This window comes from Cyprinodon tularosa, unplaced genomic scaffold (assembly GCF_016077235.1).
Source record: "Cyprinodon tularosa strain WSP-4 unplaced genomic scaffold, ASM1607723v1 ctg817, whole genome shotgun sequence".
Classification (NCBI taxonomy): Eukaryota; Metazoa; Chordata; class Actinopteri; order Cyprinodontiformes; family Cyprinodontidae; genus Cyprinodon; species Cyprinodon tularosa.
Window position 1 is genome coordinate 732,387 of NW_024039582.1, and position 26,041 is coordinate 758,427.

Below are 26,041 nucleotides of genomic sequence, written 5' to 3' on the forward strand. Positions count from 1 at the left end.
AGAAATCCAAAAATCCAACTCAAAAATGTAAAACAAACCAGAACCAAGGAGACATCAGGGAAAACGAGCACGAGGAGCCGTGGAAAGACGAGGAACCAGCACTGAAGAACTGCACAGGGACAGTTTATATGGGAGACTGAACAAAGACTGGACTAATGAGCCGATTGGGAGCAGGTGTGAAGAGAGGATTCTAGAAGGGAGCGAGGGAAAAGGAGACCAACACAAGAGGGCAACAGAGAAAAGCCTAAGAACTCAAATATATCCAGAAAACTTAACAAAATAGGAGCAAAAATGGAGAATAAACATGGAGCAAAGTAAAACTGAATACTCAAAAGAACCAAGACTGTGACCCCCCCCCTGTGCAGTTCCTCAGTGCTTGTTCCTCGTTTTTTTCCTGGTTCTTCATGCATGTGTTCCCTTATGTCTCCAAGGTTCTGCTTTTTCTGTATTTGTCATGTTGGATTTTTGGATTCCTTCCTCAGTTGCCTCTGAGTACTTTTATTAAATCTACAAGAACTAATTTCTGCCATAGATGATGATTCATTGATTAATTGTTGCTGACCGGACTTTTCCGTTAAAACGGCTGAGGATGTGCGTTGTATGGGGGGTGTTAATACTTTTCTGAGGCCGAGGTTATTTTTTTAAGACAAACAGGAATAAAACGCACTGTTCTGGTCCTGCTGGTGCCTGATCATAAATAAATCCATGGTCTGTAGCGGAGCCACGCTGTGTCCAACATGTTGGAGGAACTCTTAACTGATCCCCGAATGTTACGGAGAAGATGGATTATACGTCTGACCCTGCAGCTGTGACGGACGGCCTCGGCGTCGGACCGAAATTTCATTTTCTGCTTGTTAGGGCCCCGCCCCCCTCTCCTGCAGGGACCTGGGCTCTTCGCGGCTGGATAAGTGGCTGTAATTGTCTTTTCGCTTCTCATTTGTCACATGATGATTTGTCCTTCAGCCGCTGTAGTCATCACACATTCCTCCTCCGCAGGGAGCCCAGATCAGCTCCTGTTCTGCTGCCGAAGGCCAACATTTCCAAGAAGCTCACACGCGTATTTCCTCACCTGTGAGGAGAGCCCATTTCCTATCGCAGAGTTCATGGGATTCGTCGGCCCCCCTGGGCTCACAAAGCCGTCCGAGTAGCCTGAGAAGGAGTGGCGTCCGGAGGCGAGGCAGTAGGCGGAGCCTCCGTCTCCTTGCCCTGCGCCACCAGAGGCCTGATGGCCTGAGGACGGAGGCAGAGGCTGGGGGCGGTGCAGCGTGCTCGGCGGCTCCGACACTAAAAGACAGGAAGGAATGAACTTAAAACAATAATCTTTTGAATTAAAACAGATCAAATCTGAAAACCTCAGAAGCAAATAAAGCTGAAGCCATGAGATGAAATCTGCCCAGACAGCCGCAGGGTCTGAGATCATCCAGGTGTCTACAAAGCAGCCTAAAGGATATTAAAAAGGAGAGGCTCTCCCCAGCTGTGCTGCTGTCTGATGGCGCTGCGCAGCAGAACCGACCTGAGGGACATTCCTTTGGTCTCTGAGACGCTGACAGACGCACAGCCAGCTGGAGCCTCTGAGACGATGAAGATGTTGCTGCTTAGCGGCTGGCTAAGCTGAATTAAAGCAAACTTTACAACCCAAACAACCATGTTTGACATCATTCCAGCTATCCCTTTTGTCATGAAATAAAAAACTATTTAATTACTTACTTTTTGGTGTTTTTTTAAGCTTATGGTGATCTGACCTTAAATAGTTTTTTTTTGGTACATGACTAAAGGGATACACGCCCGTTGAGGTAGTTGAAAGTCTTTTTTTCATACAAATCTAAAGGGATAAATGCAAATCTGACGTCTTGTGTGTGCGTATTGAGATATGATGGCCTGACAGGGGAATGCTGATCTGACAGAACACCAGATTGAAAGCTAATCTCCAAGTTTTGGTGGTTTTGTTGTCTCTGCTTCAGGCTCTGTGTGCTTCTCTGCGCTTCCATAGATTCACGGAAACCTTGTGCGACGGTTAGAAAGTCATCAGCACCTTGTGCTATGGAGGACGGGGAGTAGGCGCTGTCAGAGAGCTGGTACGGCGGGATGCTGGACATGGCCGTGGGGGGGAATCCGCCCGGGATCAGGTGATTAAACGCCATCAGCTGATTGGCTCCAGCTTGCTTCCTCCACCTGGCTCTCCTGTTGCTGAACCACACCTGAAAGGAAAGGCAGTTAGTTCAGTTACAGATAACCTCCTGATGTCATTCAAACTTGTTGTGAAGGAACAAACATATTTACACACAGAGAGTCCATGTGAACATGAATCCTGATTATGCTTATTTTTCCTGTACGTTTGTTGGATTTTGGATCAGGGGGTTCCCAAAGTCTGGGGCGGGACCCTCTGAGGGTCACAAGATGGTTTTTAGAATTATTGTGATGTGATCCCAAATAAAAAAAAAAGTTTTAAAAAATGCAAAAGAAAGCAACAGATGGCCGCTCACACTGAGCCTGGTTCTGCTGGAGGTTTCTTCCTGTTCAAAGGGAGTTTTTCCTCTCCACTGTCGCTACAAGCATGCTTAGTGTGAGGGATTGCTGAAGAGTCAATGAGTCGATGCAATCAGCTGGTTTTCCTTAGATAGAAAACTTTGAATCAATCTGACTGGATGATCTGGTGAACTGGAAAGTGACCTGAGATGACATGATGGGAATTGGAGCTATAGAAATAAACTGAAATGAAAATTTATTAAAAATATTCTAGAATAACTCTGATGTTTTGTCCATTTTCTTTTAGATTTTTTTTCTTATTTTATTTATTTTTGTTTTCTTATTATATTTTCATTCAGGTTTTTCTTTTACAGATTTTACTTTTTCACAGTTTAGTTTTTTTATATATATTTTTCAGAATTGTTTTTCAGATAATACATTTTTTTCTGTTTTCAGAAAAGTTACATGAATTGCGTTCTTTCAAACTGCGTTTTTCCTGTTAGCATTCTCTTCACTTCTGGAGGAGGAAAAGATGCATTTCTATTGGTCTGCTGGACGTTAGACACAACATTTTCATTGGTCAAGAACGACTGTTTGGGTCGGACTTAAAGGGAAGATAATATGATTCATAAAACCTTATTTAATCAATAAGATAATTTTTTTTTTTAAGTTGAAAACAAAATGTAAATAAAACACTTAATAAAAAACTGAAGGTAAAAATATTTTAAAAATTATATAAATTCTAAAGGTTTGATCAATAAAATGTGAAAAATAGATTTACAAAAAAATTATATATTGAAAAATTCACCCCATACCCCTTTATATTAATACTAAAAAACACTAATTAAATTGAGTTAAATAATAAAATTAATAATTAAATATCTTTCAAACTGGCTCAAAATTAGTATAAATGCTTCACATGTATAAATAAATACAGAAGGAAGTAATTAGGTCTAATTTGTTGTGTTTTTGGGGTCACAGGCTGATTGGGGCCCTGGGACGGCGGGACAAGAGGGGACGGTTGTCCTTAAATGTGGACAGAGTAAATGAAGCTGCGTCTCTAGATGTGTTTGCAGATTAATTTCCATTGTTTTAGATGTGACAGGAAAGGGCCCCCACCTGCACCCTGGCTTCGGTGAGCTTGGCCCTCTGAGCCAGCTCCTCCCTGGTGTAGATGTCCGGGTAGTGGGTCCTTTCAAAGGCCCTCTCCAGCTCCTCCAGCTGCTCGGCTGTGAAGGTGGTCCGACTGCGCCGCTGTTTCCTCTTCAGGGGCAGATCAGGCTCCGACTCCACGTCCGAACCGTCATCTGAGTGACTCGCTGTTCAGGACAAGAAAACCATGGATTATTTTCCAGATATCAGAGGAGGAGGAAGTTAAAACCAAGCCTAACTGACATAAAGTCTATGTGAATCAAACTGTCCTTTTCCTGCAGTAAATTGAAAATAACTTGATGCAGGAAGATGAATCCACAGCTCTGATGAGCCTTAAGGACAAAATATATTCCAGCCTCACGGATAATCCCACTGAACAGGATTCAACATGTCAGGAAGGTTAGTGGGAAGGAAACCATGGAGCTAGATCCTGTAGATGTAATCTGCTTTAAATGCTGAGTGGATGGATGGATGGATGGATGGATGGATGGATGGATGGATGGATGATGGATGGATGATGGATGGATAAGGGGGGATGGAGATGGTTTGGGGTGGGGTTGGTGGTATATGGGATGGGTGGTTGGGAGGAGATTTAAAGTGGTTTGGATGTGGTTGGATTGAATGGGAATTTGGAGATATGGGATGTGGTTTTTATCAATGGTTTGGGGTGGAAAGGATAGGGGATGGAAAATGGGATTTTATGGGTGGATATGGGGATGGATGGGTGGATGGGGATGGAATGGTGGGTATTGGGGGGGGGTATGGATATGGATGGATTTTGGGAAAAAGGAAAAGGATTTAAAAGGTTTGGGATGAAATGGGATCAGAGGATGGGATATTTATTATTTTCGAAATAATGGTTTATTAAAATGGGGTGGGGAAGGGTGGGATGGATGGGTGATGGATGATGGATGGTGATGGTGGATGGATGGATGGTGGATGGATGGGATTGGGTGGTAGGATGATGGATGGGGTTGGATGGATATGGGGGGATGGATGATGGGGGATGGGATGGATGTGGATGGTGATTGGAATGTGATGTGGGGTGTATGGATGGTTGATGGATGGATGGGAGGTGGATGGATGGATTTTGGTGGATGGATGGGTGGTGGAGGATGGAGGATGGATGGGTGTTGGAAAAGGGGGTGATGGAATGATGGATGGGGTGGGTGGATGGGATGGGTGGGGGAAGATGGATGGGTGGAAGGATGGGTGGATGGATGATGGATGGATGGTGGGATGGATGGGTGTGGATTTATGGTTGATGGGGGAAATTGGTGGATGATGGATGGATGTTGGATGGATGATGGATGGATGGGGGATGGATGGATGGGTTTGGGTGGGTGAAGGATGATGGATGGATGATGGGTTGGATGATGGTGGATGGTGGGTTTGGGGGATGGATGGGTGGGTGGATGGATGGGGGATGATGGTTGGATGTGGATTTTGGATGGGGTGGATGGTTAAAGGATGGATGGGTGGATGATGGGGATGGATTGGTTTGGGTGGATGATGGGAAATGGATGGGTGGTGATGGATGGGTGATGGAATGGGATGATGGATGGATGATGGATGTGATGGGGGAAATGGAAAAGGGGTGGAAATGATTTGGGGGATGAGGATGGATGGATGGATATGATGGAGGGTGGATGATGGGGGGGATGATGGATGGATGGAGATGGTTGGTTGGTGGTGATGGGATGGTGATGATGGATGGGATGGTTTGGTGGTTGGAAAAATGGATGGGGGGGTTGGATGGAGATGAAAGGTGGGGGATGGGGTATGGATGGGATGTTTATGGGATGATGGATGGGTGGATGGGTGGATGGATGTGGATGGGTGGATGAGGATGGGGGTGGATGAAAGGATGGGTGGATGGAGGATGTGGAAGGGTGATGGATGGATGGGTGAGGATGGATGGGGATGGGATGGTGGATGGTGATGGGTGGGTGGGAATGGGGGATGGGGAGGGGTGGATGAAAGGATGGAGAGGATGGAGGATGATGGGGTGGATGATGGGTGGATGATGGATTTATGGATGGAATGGGATGGATTTTATGATGGATGGGGTGGATGGGTGTGGAGGTGGAAAGGATGGGGGGATGGGTTGGAATATGGATGGAATGTGGAAAGGGTGGGTTGGATGGAGGGGGAGGATGGATTGAAAGGATGGGGGATGGAGTGGAATGGATGATGGAGGATGGATGGAGATGGGGATGGATTGATGGGTGGATGGGATGGGTGAGGAGATGGATGGTGGGGTTGATGGAGGGAGGATGGGGGGGAATTTGGGTATGGATGATGGATGGGGGAAAGGATGGAGGGGTGGATGGGTGATGGATGGATTGATGGATGGATGGTGGATGGGTGATGGATGATGGGTGGAGGGATGGATGGTTGGATGATGGATGGGGGATGGATGGGTGGTGTGGATGGATGGGTGGGATGGGATGGGGGATGGATGATGGGTGGGGGGGGATGATGGTTTGGAGGAGGGGTTTTGGTATGGATGGGTGGTTTGGGGGAGGTTGATGGTGGAAGATGGGTGGTGGATGGATGGGATGGTGGATGATGGATGGGGGATGGGGGATGGATTGGGGTGGAGGATTGATGGAAATGGGGTGGAGGATGGATTGGATGGATGATGGATGGATGGGTGGGTGGGTGGATGAAGGGGGTGTGGGATGGAGGGAGGTGGAATGGATGGGTGGGTGGGGAGGGGGGAGGTGGGGATGGGGATGGAAGGGAAGGGGAGGGGGTTTGGGGGAGATGAGGATGGATGGATGAGATTGGATGGTGATGGATGGAATTATGAATGGATGGGGGAAGAAAAATGGGGAGGAAGGGATGGATGGATGTGGATGGGGATGGAGGAGGATGGGTTGGATGGATGATGGATGGGGTGAGTGGGGGATGTGGGTGGATGATGGATTTGATGGATGGATGATGGAAATTTTGGGGGGCAAGGGGGAAAAGGGGTGGATGATGGAATGATGGATGATGGATTTGGGGAAAGGTGGGGTGATGGTATGGATAGGAATTTTATGGATATGATGATGGAGGGTGGGATGTTTGGGTGGATGATTGGGTGGATGGAAAAGATGTGGATGGATGGATGGATAATCATGGATGATGGGGATGTGGGGAGGAGGGATGGGGAAATGGATGATGGAGGATGATGGATGGATGGGTGGGGGGATGGGGATGGGTGGGGGAAAGGGGTGGAAAGGAGGGTGGTTGATGGGGGATGGTTTAGGGATGGATGGGGGGATGGATGATGGTTTGGGTTTATTGGATGGGTGGATGGAGGGATGGATGATGGATGGTTTGATGGTGGAGAGGATGGAATGGGGGGTGGGTGGATGGAATGGATGAGGTTGGGGGGATTATGATGGTGGATGATGGAAGGATTGGGGGAATATAGGAGGATTGGTTTTGGTGGGGTGGTGATGGTATGGTGGAGGAGAAAAAGGATTGTGGATGATGGATGGATTGGGATGGAGGATGGGTGGGTGGTGGGTGGTGATGGATGGAGGGATGGATGATGGTTGGGGATGGATGATGGATGGATGTGGGGAAAGGGTGGATGGGTGGGATGGATGATGGGGGGGATTTGATGGATGGGGGATATGGGAATAGGATGAAGGGATGATGGAATGGATGGATGGTATGGGGGGGGGATGGTTGGGGGTGGATGAGGATGGAGGGGAAGGGGAGGTGGGGAAATGGTTTTGGATGATGGATGGGGGGGAAAAATAAGGTGGAGATGGATGAGAAAGGGAAAGGGGGGATGGTATGAGGAGGATGGGGTGGAATGGGATGGTGATGGATGGATTGATAGGATGGATGGAGGATGGAAAGGTGATTTTGGGGGGGAATGGGTTTTTGTGGATGGAGGGGGGGGGGTGAGGTGATGGAGGGATGGGGGAAGTGGATGGTTTTTTTTATATGAGGGGGTTGGGTGGTTAAAAAGGAGGTGGGTGATGGATGGATGGATGGATGATGGAAAGGAGGGATGGATGGGTGGGTTGGGGGGATGGGTGGGTGGATGATGGATGGATTGGGGGTGGAAATGGATGGATGGGGGGAAAGGGGTGGATGGATGATGGATGGAAGGGTATGGAGATGGATGGATGGATGGATGATGGATGGGATGGATGGATGGGGAAATTTTATGGTGGGATGGGTGGATGGGGGATTGGATGGGTGGGAAAGGATTGGGGGATGGGTGGAATTTGGGAGGTTGGGGATGGAGGATGGATATTTTGGGAAAGGAGGATGGATGGGATTTTGGATGATGATGGATGGTGGGTGGGGGGAAATTGGGATGGATGGGTGGGGTGGATGGTATGATGGTGGAAGGATAGGGGATTTGGGAAAAGTGGATGGTGGGTGGGTGGGATGGGTTTGGTATGGGTGGATGGTGAATGGGGGATGGGTATGGAGATGGGATGGATGATGGGGTTGGATGATGGTGGGTGGATGGGATGGGGAGGATGAGATGGTTGGGTGATGGATGGATGATGGTGGGGGATGGATGGGTTTTGGGTGGATGATGGATGGATGGGGGTGGGGTGGGATGGGGATGATGGATGGATGATGGATTGGATGAGGATTTAAAGGGGGTTTTGGGTGGGGGGATGGGATGGGTGGGATGATGTGGTTTGGAAAGGAGGTGGGCATGGGGGGATTTGGTATGGGGATGGGTTTTTTGGGTGATGGGGATGATGGATGGATGGGGATGATGGGGATGGATGGGTGGGTGGGATGGGTTTGGTGGGGGGGGGGGAAGGTATGGGGGGTGGGAATGGGGTTTGGGTGGGTGGATGGGATGGGGATGGATGGGTTGGGTGTGGTGTGGGAAGGTTGGATGGAATGAAGGATGGAGGATGGATGGGGGAAAGGTGATGGATGGGGAAAAGGGTGGATGTGGGGTGGGAAAAGGAGGGGGAAAGTGGAATTGGGGGTGGTTTGGTGGATGATGGATGGTGTGGATGATGGAGGAGGATGATGGTGGGTGATGGTATGATGGAATGGGGATGGGGTGGATTTGGGGGTGGGTGGGGTGGAGGGGTGAGGGGGGTGGATGGGTGTGGCTATGGTGGTATGGTATGGGGAAAAAGATGTATGGGTGGGTATGGATGGATGGGAGGGAGGGGATTTGGGTGGTGGTGGATTTTAATTAAAGGTTGGGGGGGGAAATTTAAAATAAATGGGGAATTTTAAAATTTAAGGATATTTGGGATAAAAAATTGAGGATATGAAAAATTTATTTAATTAAAAAATTTAAAAAATTTTGAAAAGAAAGGAAGAAAAAAAGGGTTTAAACTTGAAAAAAAATTGGTTTTTTTTTTTTTTTATTTAAAAATGGGATGGCAAATTTATTTAAAAAGATTATTTTATGGGTGTTAAAAGATTTTTTTTTTATATTAATTTTTTTTTTAAATATGTGGTTTTATTTGGGGGTGGGATTTGGTGTTATTTATTAAAACTAGGAGGAAGTTTGGTGAAATGATTAGGGAGGAAAAAAAAAGGATAAAAAGTGGGGTTTTGAAAAATTGATTCCCCCCCCAATTTTTTGAAAGGGGGAGAATTAATTGGGGATTGGGCAAAAGGGGGATGGAATGGGCCTAAAAAAATGATTTGGGGGGGGGGGGGGGGGCGATTGAGACGTGGTTCGGGGCTCCTGCTTTAACAGGAGGCGGAGCGGCTCGTCCAACAGGTGCAGACGGCTGCGGCGGTTTGGGGTTTCAGCTCCGCGGGATCAGCTGTTCCTGGACCGTCAGATGTGGTCGTCACAGAACGCCTGGAAAACCCTCTGATTGGGGGGGGGGTTCAGGGTGTGGAGTTTTGTACGACTGGAAAACAAGAGATGAGACCTTTTGTAGCCCCCCCCCCCCCCCCCCCCCCCCCCACCCCCCCCCCACCAATGAGGAATGTCCACCCTGGCCCTCTCCTCCCCCCAGTCCCCCCCAGCATGCACGTTCCTCAGCATTTCACAGGGATTTGGGCCTTGGGAAAAGCGGAGGGAAAATCCTTAATCACTTTGGAATTAGCGGCGGGTTCTGGCGTTCTGCTGCCGGCCCCCACCGCCCTACCGGCGCTTCGGGAACCTTTGAAAGGAAGCGACAGAGCGGCACCTCTGGAGACCAGAGCAGATAAAGTCTTTTCCCGAGCCGCCTGAGTCTGGACTCAGCCAGCAAACACTTGATGTGCTTTTGGCGCTGGAGCGCGGCCCTCCTTAAACAACCTCCCCCCAGCCTGTCTTTGTGCCCCCCCCCCATATTTCTCTCCCCGACTCTTTGTTGCTCCACAGAGCTCAGGTCTTTGCCGGCGATTTCCACGCTCCATCTGGGGAATCCGTCATGGCTCCCTCAGCCTTCACAGTGGAGGCCTGTCACCTGCCCCATGGGGGAGCTTGAGGGAAGGGGGGCCATACAGATGATCCGCAAAGAGGGCTTGGGGAAAGGGGCGGGGAAGATGGGGGCATAGCTGTGGGGCACTGAACCACCCCCCACCCACTGCTCTCCAAAAGCAGGGACTGTAAGAGCACCTGGGGGGTAAAATGCCCCCGTGAGGACAGACCATCAGGGCATCTGTGCCCCCCCCCCAGCATTTAGATACTGAGAAGCTAAACTGTCTTTAAAACTGTTGAATATTTACAGTCAGTAAGAATCAGTTTAAAGTATTTAACTATTTGCTCCAGTTGGATAAACGGAGATCGATGGATTTCACTCAGTCGGCACTTTAGTTTATCTTTGTAAAGAGAAAACGGTTCATCATACGGTAATCAGCCCTGTTCTGTCTGAGCAGCGTTCGTTTCACCTTCCTTATAATCATGGAAAGTAGTCAGAGTTAAAATAAATTACAGACACTTTGGTTAAACTGTAACATGTTCTGAATAAACCTTGAGAAAGAATGTGGTTTGTTATGGGAAGAAGGTCTGGTCTACAAACACCATCACTCAGGCATTGTTTGGCCTTACAGGTGGAACCGGCTGAGTGAAAACTTTTATAGTGAGTAAAAAGCTCAATTAATATATGAAATAAGAGGAACAAAAGTTTCCGACCAGAAGTCCTTCCTTCTCATCTTTAGACGTTTGTTTTTAGGGATTTTCTTGATGTTGTTTTGGTACAGCTGCCTTCGCTTTGAGCTGCACACGCAAAACAGGAGAAATTAACAGTCCAGAAACAAAAACAAAATCCCTTTTTTTAAAAGCCCTCAGTCCAAAAAAGTATAAAAAAAACAAAGAAAAAAAAATCAATCCACTGGACTTTGTTTCCAAGTTTGAAGACGTTTCTCTTCCATCCAGGAAGATTTTTCAATTCCAAATGTCAGAAATAGCGTTTAGTTCCAGGTTTTATCCAGCAGCCCAACTAAGCCTGGTTTGTTGGGCTTATTTCCATCACAAAAAAAACATGTTTCAAATCCATATTTTAGGCTATAAACAGATGAAGCGACACGTCTCACAACATGGACGTGGTTTTAAAATCAGCATACGTAGAAACAAAAGCAAAAAAATGACCAAAGGACTCGTTTTGGTCCGACTGGATGGATGGAGAACATCTGGGTTCAAGTTTTCTCATTGGATCTCAGATTTTATGAAATCAAATCCAGATATTCAGCGATCCAAACATGAACATGTATCTGAAGAAACACAACGATATCTGAAATTTATAATCTGATTAATAGCAAATCATCAGTTAAGGGGGAAAAAGGGAGTTTTATTTGGAAAATTGGGATTTTTACATTTACCTTCAGGTACGGGACGACTATTTAAAAGAGATAAGCCCAGTTCCTCACGCGGTGAATTTTTAAAAAATTACACAAATATTAAGAAATACATATAAAAGAAAGTGGTAAAATGTAGGGGTGAGTTCTGGCATGGGTGTTGCGATACGATACTTGGGTCACGATACGTCATTATCACAATACTACAATATCACTATATATTGCGATATTTTTCCCTGCTGTCAAAATTAAATTTCTAGATAAAAAGAGAGTGCTGTATACGTTCATCTGAAGATATTGATCATTTACTTTTTTTAGTGTTCATGTTGTTTGAGGTTTTAGTCAGTCCACGCCGTCTACTGTGACTGCAGAGGTAGCCCGTTTTCCCCCATTTAGGTAAAACTGTTTTTGTTTTTAAATAATTGATACTAGGAAGTGAATGATTGATATTATATCGGCAGCCAAAAATCTCAATAGATTACCAAAACCATTTTTTCCCACACCCCTAGCAACGTCCTATTGAGGATTAATAATGCAAAGGAAAACCTGAATATTAGGGACAAATGTCTGAAGCAACATGTGGGACGCTATCTGTAAAAAGCAGGTTAACGCTACTAGTTCTAGGAATTGGAAAATGTTTTCCAATTCCTAGAACTATTGGAAGAAAAATACATTAGTCATTTAAAGGAAAAGTCGCTCATATTCAGAATCCAAACTTCTGAAAGTTCTTTAAATGTGAAATGATTCCATCCTGTTCAATAAATGATCAGTGTTTTTAATTCAGAGTAATTTTCATGTGAATGTGCTTTACTGGAGGCATCCATGTTTGTCAAAGAACACTACTGCCACCTACTGGTTAGTGACATTGTCACGGTGCGGTATCGGCTGTTGATCAAGTCCCAGTGCTGAATCTGGTGTTTGTCACAACGCGCTATTATCCAAGTCATCTTGAAAACATTCTTCTTCCAAATGTTGGCTACATATTACGGGTTTTTTCTCTGGCCAGAAGTTCGATGGCAAATCCTCCCTCTTCAAGTTGGCGATCCAACGACCAACCCGTCCGTGGAGGATCAGGAATCAGAAAGGTGGAATAACTCTTTTTTCACTTTTACCCGATGTATTCCAGCATCCAGCTGCCATGCACGTGGGCATTGTCAGTTTCACTATAGCTCTGGTGAATTTCAATGGTGAAGTCCTCTGGAAATCTTCAATAATTGTTGTTGATGGCAGATGTGTCTAGTAGTTCCCATTGATTTAGCTTGTAAAGCGGGGAGAATGGCGCTAGGCTTACCGCACCGTGACGTCACTGCCGGAAGATGGCAGGAGGGAGGGGCTACTAGATTTGGGCTAAAATGGCCGCTCCCAGACTCAGTGATTGCGACGAAAGTTATTTTATTTTTTTACTGATTAACGGTAAATTCATCAAATCACCGCAAACGTATTAGTTTTAGGTATAAATAATGATCCATTGATTATTCCTCGCTGAATAGACTTTTCCTTTACTACTAGTTCTATAAATTGGAAAATCCTTCAACCATCGCTGAGACTGTGTGGAGAACAGGATGGGGGTCATGATCAGATCTTCTGGCCGTGCTGCAATTTTTCCCTATTTTGGAACGATGTTGCCAAAGAAAAGGAAATACAAATTTTAGTCATTTAAAGGAGGCAGTGATTCAGAAGAAGGATATTTACTTATTTAAAATTCTGTCGGCAGCAGTAAAAAAAGGCCGTCAGAAAGAAATGGTCCAGAGAAGAACCTCTAACACCTAAAAACTGGACGGACGCTGTGGAAGAAATTCCCAGCATGGAAAAGTTGGAACAAGCAAAATATGAAGATCTTTGGAAGAAATGGACAATGATTACTGAGCAGCTGTTCTTTGTAAAATGTTCTGTTTGATATTATTTCTACCTTTTAAAAATCATAAAGTAAAAAAATAGAACATTCCATACATAAATAATTAATTACATGTAAATAAAATGTATATATTTTTAATGTTTCTGCAATTTATATCTCATTTAGAAAAAAAAAAAGATTTTTTTTTAATTCCAAAAATTTCTTCTTCTTTTTTTTAAATGTTACTTACTAAAAGTATAATATTAGGTTAGCCAAAAACAAATCGATAAAAGAATCGATTACTAAAATAATCTTTGAGTGCAGCTCTAAAAACAAGAAGTTATTAATAAATAGAGTAAAAACTGAACTTTAGTTTCTACATTACAATATTGCTCCAGTTTGTGCTGTTTTTATTTCAAATCAAGTGAAACTGAAGAAGAATTAAACTTGTTAAAAGCCACAAAGTTTAAGTTTAATCTGCACAAACAGTAACGCTTGATATATTTCAACGAAATAAGCAAAGCAGTTTGATTTCTGCAGAGTTTTTTAAAACATAAATAATGTTCCAGGTTTGCCGGTTTGGAAAAACAAACCAAAACACAACAAAAGCCTAAAATGTTCAGGTTATTTATCTTTATCTTAGTTTGTCCTGTAAGCAGCAGAAACAGGATGTGGAAACGACTCTGACTTAATTAAGCCAGGTTTAATAAAGCCTTAAATAAAGTCGCTGGATGTTTATGATCATTTTTATGCTGAATTAAAGAGCATAAAGTTCTGTAATGTACCGGATAGCAGCCTAACATCTCAGGAATATGTAGCTTCATCAACCAAATACACTATATTGCCAAAAGTATTTGCTCACCTGCCTTGACTCACATATGAGCTTAAGTGACATCCCGTTCCTAATCCATAGGGTTCAATATGACGTCGGTCCACCCTTTGCAGCTAGAACAGCTTCAACTCTTCTGGGAAGGCTGTCCACAAGGTTTAGGAGTGTGTTTATGGGAATTTTTGACCATTCTTCCAGAAGCGCATTTGTGAGGTCGCACACTGATGTTGGACGAGAAGGCCTGGCTCTCAGTCTCCGCTCTAATTCATCCCAAAGGTGTTCTATCGGGTTGAGGTCAGGACTCTGTGCAGGCCAGTCAAGTTCATCCACACCAGACTCTGTCATCCATGTCTTTATGGACCTTGCTTTGTGCACTGGTGCACAGTCATGTTGGAAGAGGAAGGGGCCAGCTCCAAACTGTTCCCACAAAGTTGGGAGCATGGAATTGTCCAAAATGTCTTGGTATGCTGAAGCATTCAGAGTTCCTTTCACTGGAACTAAGGGGCCAAGCCCAGCTCCTGAAAAACAACCTCACACCATAATCCCCCCTCCACCAAACTTTACACTTGGCACAATGCAGTCAGACAAGTACCGTTCTCCTGGCAACCGCCAAACCCAGACCCGTCCATCAGATTGCCAGATGGAGAAGCGCGATTCGTCACTCCAGAGAACGCGTCTCCACTGCTCTAGAGTCCAGTGGCGGCGTGCTTTACACCACCGCATCCGACGCTTTGCATTGCACTTGGTGATGTATGGCTTGGATGCAGCTGCTCGACCATGGAAACCCATTCCATGAAGCTCTCTGCGCACTGTTCTTGAGCTAATCTGAAGGCCACATGAAGTTTGGAGGTCTGTAGTGATTGACTCTGCAGAAAGTTGGCGACCTCTTCGCACTATGCGCGTCAGCATCCGCTGACCCCGCTCCGTCAGTTTACGTGGCCTACCTCTTCGTGGCTGAGTTGCTGTCGTTCCCAAACACTTCCATTTTCTTATAATACAGCTGACAGTTGACTGTGGAATATTTAGGAGCGAGGAAATTTCACGACTGGATTTGTTGCACAGGTGGCATCCTATCACAGTTCCACGCTGGAATTCACTGAGCTCCTGAGAGCGACCCATTCTTTCACAAATGTTTGTAAAAACAGTCTGCATGCCTAGGTGCTTGAATTTATACACCTGTGGCCATGGAAGTGATTGGAAGACCTGATTCCAATAATTTGGATGGGTGAGCAAATACTTTTGGCAATATAGTGTATATTTACACCACCTTTGAATTCTTATACCTTCAAACCTTTGGGACAGACAGCAGTACTTGTAGACATCACAGCCTCTTCAGCTTTATTCTGCTTTATCTTTAGGGCTAGGCTAATCCGGCGCCTGCCGTCGATAAATCTGCTCCCTTCTTGTGTCAAAACACAAACACCGAGGCTGAATCAAGCGGAGTAACCAGGATGAAGCGACGGGGAAAGCTTCTCTAACCTTTGGCTGCCGGAGGGCCTGCTTGCCATCATCGCCTCTATGCCTTAAAATCTGATAGCGCCACTTTGGCACCGGCAAATAGCCGAGGCAGATCAAATTATCCACTCTAACCTTTCAATCCCTCGCTGCATCTATATACATTCTACATCTTAAAAAGCTGTATTCCCAGCACTTTAAACACTTGAATCCTCCTTCCATATGTAAATATAGACGTATTTCTGCTCCAACTCGGCAGTAAAGAGTGTGTGTTTCCCTGTGTGAGTCCACCCGAATACAAGGAAAAAATCAGCCTTAAAAGGGTCAAATTATCTGAGAACCAGAGGGGCCCGGAGAGGTGGCCCCAGCGAGCTGGGGAGCATTAGGCTGCAAAGGAGGCAGGAGGTCGGTGGTGGGGGTTGGAGGAGAAAAGAAAACTGTTTAATTTAACCAAACTGGGGCCCTGAGAGGCGCGCAGCGCGAGGGGCTCCAAGCCAAAACAACCTCCGCTGAGCCAAAGGAAGCCCAAAATGGCTCCCACCTCAAAACGCCATCCCAGAGGAGAGAAGAAAACAAGGAGGAGAAAGCAGAGGCCAGGATTTAGCTGCAACAATCTATTGGAAAGACTTTCAGCATTGAGGCAGTGGGGGGGGGGGGGGTGGGGGTGTAAAGGGACACAAAGGCTAAAATATGTCCACAGAGACACGAGACGGGACGCACTGAGCATGTATTGGCAATTGCTGTGCCGCGGGGAATTGGCCGACCATATGCGTGTTATTTACACCGCCGTTTGGACCGGTAACTCATCCAAAGCGGGGGCTGGGTTAATAGCGAGGCTAAATCAGACTCTTGACACACGAACCCCCCCTCTCTCCACCTACTCTTCTCCAAAAACACAAAACAAAAGGCGGAGGAGACAAACGCAGCATTTATTTGGGCGGGGACAGCCGTGCAGCCTCCATTCAGGAGCGGCGGGGCTAAGTGACTGACCGACTGCATTAAACAGTACATAGAAGTCAAAGCAGGCAGATGCTGGATAAAGGCTCTGCTGACAGCTTATGGACCCATCTGTGACGGGGGGGGGGGGGGGGGGGGGATTTGGGGGGGTGGCAAACCCTCTTGACTTGCTAAGAGGTTGGCAGCAGCCCTGAAACTGACCGTATGGAAGACAAACCTGCAGAAAAACATGGCTTTTCGTAAAATATTTCACATATAAAGCCTTAAATGGCCAAGCTCCATCTGATATCAGAGATCTGATTGTTCCTTATGTTCCTAACAGAGCACTTTGCTCTCAATCTGCAGGTTTACTAGTGGTTCCTAGAATTTCTAAAAGTAGAATGGGAGGCAGATCTTTTAGTTATCAGGCTCCTCTCCTGTGGAACCAACTACCAGTTTTAGTCCGTGAGGCAGACACCCTGTCTACTTTTAAGACTAGGCTTAAAACTTTCCTTTTTGATAAAGCTTCTAGTTAGAGTGGCTCAGGTTATCCTGATCTATCTCTATAGTTCTGCTGCTATAGGCTTAGACTGCTGGAGGACATAGGGACCCCTTTTTCATCATTCTGCTTCATTCTATCTCTATTCTCCCACTCTGCAGAATCTGTTAGTTCAATCTCTAACGTTCTGCTCTCTCTGCTTTTCCTCATAGTAGCTGCATCTGGTCTGTTCCTGTTTGGCTGTGACTCCATCCTGGAGAGAAATATCAGCTGTGCTGCTGCCATCAACACCTTTGTTTCTAGATGTTGGAGCTTGGCCTGTTTTCCAGTGTAGTCCTGTTTCTCTGACTGTGACTAACTGGATGTGCTCTCTTCATCCTCTGACATGGGAGCTGGCTCGGAGCTCGTCTGCCTGGCTGTGTGTTTCCTGGACGGGGCCTCCTGTGGAGCTGGTTGACAGTTGCCTTTTGTATCTATGCTTCTTTTTCTATGTCTGCTTCTGTCTCCTTGAACCCCAGTGGGCCTCAGCAGATGGCCGCTCACACTGAGCCTGGTTCTGCTGGAGGTTTCTTCCTGTTCAAAGGGAGTTTTTCCTCTCCACTGTCGCTACAAGCATGCTTAGTGTGAGGGATTGCTGAAGAGTCAATGAGTCGATGCAATCAGCTGGTTTTCCTTAGATAGAAAACTTTGGATCAATCTGACTGGATGATCTGGTGAACTGGAAAGTGACCTGAGATGACATGATGTGAATCGGAGCTATAGAAATGGAATTGAATTGAACTTTATACCTTCGGGACGTCACAACGCGCTATTATCCAAGTCATCTTGAAAACATTCTTCTTCCAAATGTTGGCTACATATTACGGGTTTTTTCTCTGGCCAGAAGTTCGATGGCAAATCCTCCCTCTTCAAGTTGGCGATCCAACGACCAACCCGTCCGTGGAGGATCAGGAATCAGAAAGGTGGAATAACTCTTTGTTTCACTTTTACCCGATGTATTCCAGCATCCAGCTGCCATGCACGTGGGCATTGTCAGTTTCACTATAGCTCTGGTGAATTTCAATGGTGAAGTCCTCTGGAAATCTTCAATAATTGTTGTTGATTGCAGATGTGTCTAGTAGTTCCCATTGATTTAGCTTGGAAAGCGGGGAGAATGGCGCTAGGCTTACCGCACCGTGACGTCACTGCTGGAAGATGGCAGGAGGGAGGGGCTACTATATTTGGGCAAAAATGGCCGCTCCCAGACTCAGTGATTGCGACAAAACTTTTTTTTTTACTGATTAACACTAAATTCATTAAATCACTGCTAATGTATTAGTTTTAGGTGTAAATAAAGATCCGCTGGTTCTTCCTTGCTGACTTTTCCTTTAACAGTTTTTCTTAACCTGAACTTGTTTTTGTTACATGCATCATTTATGTGTTTGCAGTTCCTTCTCATTCTTCTGTTGTCTGTTTTCTCTTTCTTGTTTGTGGAGCGCTTGCAGCACATTTGTGGCTCTCGGTCACAGTAATATTTGCGCAGGTTGTTGAATTGATGAGACTAAAAAGCATTAAAGTTTTGGTTTGTAAAAAGCTGACGGATGAAAACAGCAAGGCTCAGTTTGAATCATCTCATCAATCAAAGCCTTGTTCTGCTCAGAGGGCCGACATGATGGAAGTCCTGAAGGCCGTGATGCTGTCAGCGGGGGGCTGCAGGGAGCCTGCTCTGGTAGCAGGAAGCGCTTACCTGTCATCTGCAGCTAAATGTGTTTCTAACCTTGTTTCCTGTGCAGCGCGGGGGGGCAGAGTGACCTCACTGGGAGCCGCTGACCCTGCAGCTCGTCTCTCCTAACTTAGAGAAAAACTCTCAGCTGCCGTTTGGTTTGTTTGTTTTTGGGACATAAAAGATGTTTGACCTGTTTTTTCTAAACCAGGGGTCTGTTTAAAGAAGCAGGTTTAATGAAAACTCGACATTTTCTACACCTGGAATCAGGGAAACTCAGAGTTTTCCGTTTCACACACAGTTTCCTCAACCTGTTTCGGTTGCCATGGTAAGATTCGCCTCAGAGCTAACCTGGTCAGCTGCAGGTTTTGTTCAGTGAACTCAGTTTCCTCTGTCTTTGCTCTCCTTACAGCCATTCACACTGTTTTATTTCCTGGTTTAGTCAGTTTTATCTCATGTTTTTGTGCATAAAAAATTAAAAAAATCATTCACTGGGTCCGTTAGACATTAGGTTTTAAAATCAACCACTGCAGGTCCGTTTGACAGTAGGTATTAAAGAATGATCTGCACTTTTTCACAGAGAAATAAATATTTATAGGGAGAAGATTAGGGATGCACGATATAATCGGCCCCCTATCGGTATCGGCCTTAAAACTGAATATCGGACATCGGCCACCCCACCGATATTTAACCCGATATTTGATCAGCTTCTGAGTTTCTAAAGTCTAAGAAAAAAAAATAAAATACTTCTTCTTCCTCAAAAACTTCTTTTTTACAGACTTAAAAACTTCTAAAGACGAGGGAAAAAATATTGATCCATTAAAATATCCCAATATCTTCATATGCTGATATATTGCCATTTAAAAACACCATATCAATCTCTTTTACTAATGAAATATTGCTATATGTCATCGTTATGCTACGAAATCCCCCGAAAATTCACCAAATGTTGCCATATTTTTATATGTTGATATATTGACGCGGTATCGATCTATTTTACTAACAAAATCTCACAAGAATTTGCAAAATATCACGAGAGTTTGTAACAGAACGATGAAACTTCACGAGATTTTGAAAGTAAAATAGATCGATACCGCGTTTTTAAAAATCAATTTGATATCAGCATATGGAAATATATTTGAGTATATTTTTTTTCAAAGTGTCAGAAATGGATAACAAAACTGCTATTTTCAATGACTATTTATTTTTGTCCAGCTTTAACATCGGTATCGATATCGGTTATCGGCTACATGAGTTTTAAAATATCGGATATAGGATATCGGCCAAAATCCCAATATCGTGCATCTCTAGAGAAGATTCTACAATTCACTGACAGGAGAGGAGATATATTTGCTTTTAGTTTGTTTAATATGAGCGAGAAGCAGATAATTTTATTTAATCATGTTTACTGTACATGAAGTACTAAAATTACTTTCAGATTACACATAAATGAATTAATGAATTCTGCGGGAAAATGAATTATTTAGGGTTAGGATTAGGATTTACTTTGTGAAAACAACCAACTGAGCCGACTGGCCCAATCTGAAGCCATTCAATGGGACTGATAACTGCTAATAACGACCATTTATTGCGATGATAACATCCGAAGCGCGGCTGCAAACAGATCAAAATTAGGAGGAACCCCATGAGAAGATGAACAGGTCCTACTTCTAAGAACAACATTTCTAGATTTGATCCTCACCTGCTGCCAGATGATGTCACTAGAGCTGAAACATTTAATTGGATTAATCGATTAATGAAATAATCATCAACTAATTTAGTAATCGACCAATCCTTAACTGGAGTATAGAGACTCTAAAACATGTCTTTAGCTGACAAAGTGACCTTTTTAAGGGAAGAATTATACCAAAATTGTAAAAAAAAATAATAATAAAAAAAAAAAAAAAAAAATATATATATATATATATATATATATATATATATATATATATATATATATATAAATATATATATATATATATATATATATATATATATATATATATATAAACATCTTGCATTTAAAACAAAAAATTTTTTATTTTGCAATGTCACCAAACAGGAAAAAGAACGTCGAGAAGATCCGGTTTGTCAGATTAAAATATGGTAACGCCAGATTTGCAACAAGAATTAGAGCATAATTCTATATATTCCCCAAAAACTAAGACTGTCTAATTAAATGATTGGATGCAAATTATTGGTACTTCAATAGACCAGGAAGCAGATTTCTAATCGCCATCAAAATATGAATTTTATACCAAGAGGGTTAAAAGTTTTATCAAATCCAGTCAAAACTTTCATCTCACAACTTAACAACAAATGTGTCATCGCAGGCCTGGATGAAGAGATGCTGAGTTTGGAAGCAAAGAACAAACATAGTTCATAAAAACCATGGATGATCTTAGTTATCCGTTTTACGAAAATCCACAACAAAAAGAAAATATTTGTGCAGAAACTGAACATCTGCTGATGCTAATGTCATATTAAATTAAGCTTTCATTTCCGGATATTTTGCTCCTAGGAGTTTAGTAATAAAATGGCGTATGCTCTCCTGGAGCTCAGAGGAAGTCGTAGCGGAGCAGGACGGGAGGAACCGCGAGGGCTGCTAGCTTTGCGCTGGCGGTTTGGAACGGAGCCGAGCGAATACGGAGGATGTGGGATTTCACACTAAAAGTTTTAGTTTCACATGGTTTGATTTCGAAAAAACTCATTTTTAAGAAACCTTTGGCTATACGAGTATTAATCGGAAAAATAATTACCACATTAATGGATTTCATTAGTTGTAGGCCTTGATTCAAGGTTCCTACAGCATGAGGGAAGTTAAATTCAAGACTTTTTAAGACTTTTTAATGCCACTTGAAATAAAAATTTAAGACCAAATTCACAAGAAACACAAGAAAAACCTGCTTGCTACAACTTAACCCAAAGGTTTATTTTAACATAAACCACTGCACTAATGTTTCAAACTTTGAAAAGCTTCCCATACAGGAAGAAAGCTAAAAACACACAAATGACAGATATATTTTAACAATTATTTAACTGAATTCACAAACTTTGTTTTAGCAGGGAACAAAACAAATCAGTTTTAAAGCCCCAACATAACCAGTGCTAAGTCTTTTTAGCAGCTATTTTTCTTTGTATGGTTTTCTTAGTATGTTTGATTTGGTGATAAGTGGAGGCGTTGCAGAGACAAGGGTGGAACTAAACTGAGAAATACCGGCTGTTTCTCTGTAACTCCATTTTGAAGCTTTGTGTTTCGTGCTTCGCATGTGCGACTCCACTGCCTTAATTGCCATCGTTCTGAGCTTGAATGACTTCTAGCATAAATCCACTGAGCCTCATGTATGTTCCCTGGTTTTAGCCATGGAGAAAACTCTTGGCTGGAGACAATTTTGGTTACATTTACACTTGCTCATATTTTCCAGACAAAAGGTTAATGATGCATCTCCCAAATGTCCCGGCCGCAACAACGCTTTATTGGTTCCGCTATCGGGACGGAACCAATAATGGCAAGACATTATTTTTTTATTTAATAAAAAAAAAAAAGATTTAAAAAATTGTCAGATTTAACGTTTTATTCAGATTACAAAAATAAATCGTAATAAAAATAATCCTATTTATTATGTTTTAAAAATTGAGACCTACGAAAGACTGATTTAAGACATTTTAATACCAACTAAGGCCTTAGTTTTATTTTGAAGAATTCAATGCCTTTTATACGGAAGAGGATTAGGGCCACTGGAAAAAAGAAAAAAGTTAACTGATTTTTTTTATTTTATTTCAGTATAGTATGTGAAAAAAGTCAGAATTCTGACTTTTTTCCCAGAATTCTGACTTTAATCTCAGAATTCTGACTTTAATCTCAGAATTCTGACTTTAATCTCAGAATTCTGACTTTATTCTCAGAATTCTGACTTTTTTCTCATAATTCTGACTTTTTTTATTGTCAGAATTCAGTCAGAATTCTGAGAAAAAAGTCAGAATTCTAACTTTAATCTCAGAATTCTGACTTTTTTCTCAGAATTCTGATTTTAATCTCAGAATTCTGACTTTAATCTCAGAATTCTGACTTTAATCTCAGAATTCTGACTTTATTCTCAGAATTCTGACTTTTTTCTCATAATTCTGACTTTTTTTATTGTCAGAATTCAGTCAGAATTCTGAGAAAAATCTCAGAATTCTGACTTTAATCTCAGAATTCGGACCTTTTTTCTCAGAATTCTGATTTTAATCTCAGAATTCTGACTTTAATCTCAGAATTCTGATTTTGATCTCGGAATTATGACTTTATTCTCAGAATTCTGACTTTAAACTCAAGATTATGACTTTATTCTCAGAATTCTGACTTTAAACTCAAGATTCTGACTTTTTTCTCAGAATTCTGAGATTAATGTTAGAATTCTGACTTTTTTCTCAGAATTCTGACTTTTTTTATTGTCAGAATTCAGTCAGAGTTCTGAGAAAAAAGTCAGAATTCTAACTTTAATCTCAGAATTCTGACTTTTTTCCCATGTTAAACTGAAATAAAATTTAAAAATCAGTTTACTTTTTTTTTTTTTTTCAGTGGCCCTAATACTCTTCCGTACTTTTAAGACTTTTTAAGGACCCGCGGGAACCCTGAGACCTAAATAGAATAAATTGATCTGCTGCCATTGAAACTCATTAAAGGAATAGTACACCCAAAACATGATTAGCCTTCATTTTCTACTCACCCCCATGCTGAACAACACTCTGGAGTACTTTTTTGATATCTCAAATGCATCTGGAGATCTGGGAGGCTTCTTGCTGTCTGCTGACATTCAAATAATGGAGGTCTATGGCGCCCGAGGCAGAAAGGTCCATAAAAGTCCACAAAAAACGTGTCAATATTCCTCCATACTGCTCGTCCAATGTATTCCAAGTGTCCTGAGTGGGTAGCGTCCAGAATTTACTCGAAACAAAGTCATTTAGAATGTTTTTAGAGCATAAACAGTAGTGTATAGTATTTCCTGAAAGCGCGTTCACGAGTCTACGGAAACCGCAGCAGACCAAACCAGATGAAAGTGCGCATTCAGCGTCTGCTCTGCCAATAATGCAAGCGTAGAAGAAGAAATGTGCTGTTTACCTGTGCAAAGAAAGAAACAACGAAAGAAAAATGTCTGAGGACTTCAGTGTTGAGGAAGAGCATGAGTTCTTTGCCGAGCTGAATGCGCACTTTCATCTGGTTTGGTCTGCCGCGGTTTTCGTAGCGTCGTGAACGTGCGGGCGCGCGCTTTCAGGAAATCCTATACACTACTGTTTATGCTCTAAAAACATTCTAAATGACTTCGTTTCGAGTAAATTCTGGACGCTACCCACTCAGGACACTTGGAATACATTGGACGAGCAGTATGGAGGAATATTGACACGTTTTTTGTGGACTTTTATGGACCTTTCTGCCTCGGGCGCCATAGACCTCCATTATTTGAATGTCAGCAGACAGCAAGAAGCCTCCCAGATCTCCAGATGCATTTGAGATATCAAAAAAGTACTCCAGAGTGTTGTTCAGCATGGGGGTGAGTAGAAAATGAAGGCTAATCATGTTTTGGGTGTACTATTCCTTTAAGGTTAATGACGTTTTTATTTAACCTGCTTGATTCACCTCTTGTAATCAACTTTCACCGAGTCCAAAAGCTCCATGAGCCATTCACCTAATTAGTTAACAAAGCTGTGAAAGGAAGTCAGGCTTCATCAGTCGGATGATTGACAGCTGCCTGTCCCCCCGTCAGACCCTGACCCCAGTGAGCGCACACGTTAATCGCTGCCCCCAAACGGGCAGACGGATCTCCCCCCCCCCCCCCCCCCCCCCCCCCTACTTGCCGCAGATAAAGAGGGGCCTTATTGGGAAGCCGGCCATTCTACTTGACCTTCGCTGAGCCTTTTCACTCTTTCACTCCCTTCAAACCGTCTTTGGAGCTTCACTCAGTCCGTCGCGGGGAAAGGCTGGGGGCGCTGCTGCGGCGGGGAGGGGGGGGGGGGTTGCCCTTAAATACCCCCTTAGACACGCACATGCGCTAACACACAGCCGTCGCCTTTGGGCCCCGCCCTTTCAGAGGATGGTCCCCCGACTTCAAAGTTAGTGTGCATTCATTAATTGGCCTTTGAATTGATATCAGAGGGTCACAATAAGAGTGTGAAAGCAGAAAGAGGCTTTAATGAAGCATAGAGCCGCCATTCATCTGCAGATAACTATGTTTTCATGCTTGGATAGTCATCGTGCAAGGAGCCCACGAGAGAGGGAGGGCCAGAGGGACGGAGAGAGCCCCCAGGGTACAGGAGAGTGATTTGGTGCTCGCCACTTGGCCCCCGTGCCCCCCCCTCCCATCGCCGCCCTGCCCAGGGACTCACTGAGTGACACATTCATCCGCTCCCCGGACAGACAGAGCCCTCTTCACCAGAGGAGCAAATCGCTTTTATAGCATCCATTTTTTTCCATCTTTGTCGAATCCAGCGAGACAAAAACAGCAACAAGTTTTCATCAGAGCTACTCAGAAACGTGCCGAATAAACCCGTTAACTTTACGCTAAGCTAATAAAAAAACACCCCTGGTTAGAGACTGATAGTTGGTCCTTAACTCCTCCATGAGTCTGGAGGAAAAAGCTTTGATATGGAAACATGGAGGATTCTTCACCTTTCTGACATCTTTACGTCTATGAGGAAAACCTCCAAAGTTCTTTTTTTTTCTTTGCAAACTGTAGTTTAAGTGAAGCAAACAGACAGGAGGAGTTATGACGTGCTGCCCCTCCTCCACCTGTTGCTGAGTATCGGCATTCAATGAGATCACATTGCAAAAATGGTCTAGAAATAAGAAAAAATGTCTTAAATCAAGCATATCTACCCTTCATTTTAGTAGGTATATGGGATGATTTGCCAATGGAATGAGTATTTTTACTCTTTAAATAAGATTATTAGATAATATGCACTTGAAATAAGACAATGCAATTGCTTTTTCTTATTTTAAATGTAAATTGTCTTGTTCCATTGGCAAAGTGACTCACTTACCTCCTCAATTTAAGAACAAATGTACTTAGTTTTAGAAAAAATTACTTATTTAGATTTCCATTTTTTGCAGTGCAGTTACAGGTTGAACTCTAAATAAGTTGTTTTTGCTTAAATTAAGAGCATTTTTTTATTGAATTGAGGAGGTAAGCGAGACACTTTGCCAATAGAACAACAAAATTTACAATTAAAATAAGAAAAAAACAATTGCTTTGTCTTATTTCATGTGCATATTATCTAATTATCTTATTTTAGTGTTAAAAACACTCAATCCTTTTGCAAAACATCTTATTTACCTGCTCAAATTAAGCGTACAGACACTTAATTTAATTTTTTGACCTATTTCTAGATGGTTTTTGCAGTGCAATGGATCATTATTTATAGCTAAAAATAATACATTCACTTTGATTCAATGAATTT

General features: G+C 43.4%; 1 protein-coding gene across 4 annotated transcripts in view; it reads right to left on the reverse strand.

The window, feature by feature from the left end:
• pax3b (paired box 3b) overlaps window positions 1-26,041 on the reverse strand; it is a 46,735-nt gene that overhangs the window by 9,171 nt on the left and 11,523 nt on the right. For all 4 annotated transcript variants that reach the window (XM_038272091.1, XM_038272092.1, XM_038272089.1 and 1 more), the window contains exons 5-7: window positions 3,586-3,785; window positions 2,033-2,198; window positions 1,070-1,284 (exon numbers count right to left, since the gene is read on the reverse strand). In XM_038272091.1, the coding sequence (XP_038128019.1) occupies window positions 1,070-1,284; window positions 2,033-2,198; window positions 3,586-3,785 (581 nt within the window). The remainder of the gene's footprint in view (window positions 1-1,069; window positions 1,285-2,032; window positions 2,199-3,585; window positions 3,786-26,041) is intronic.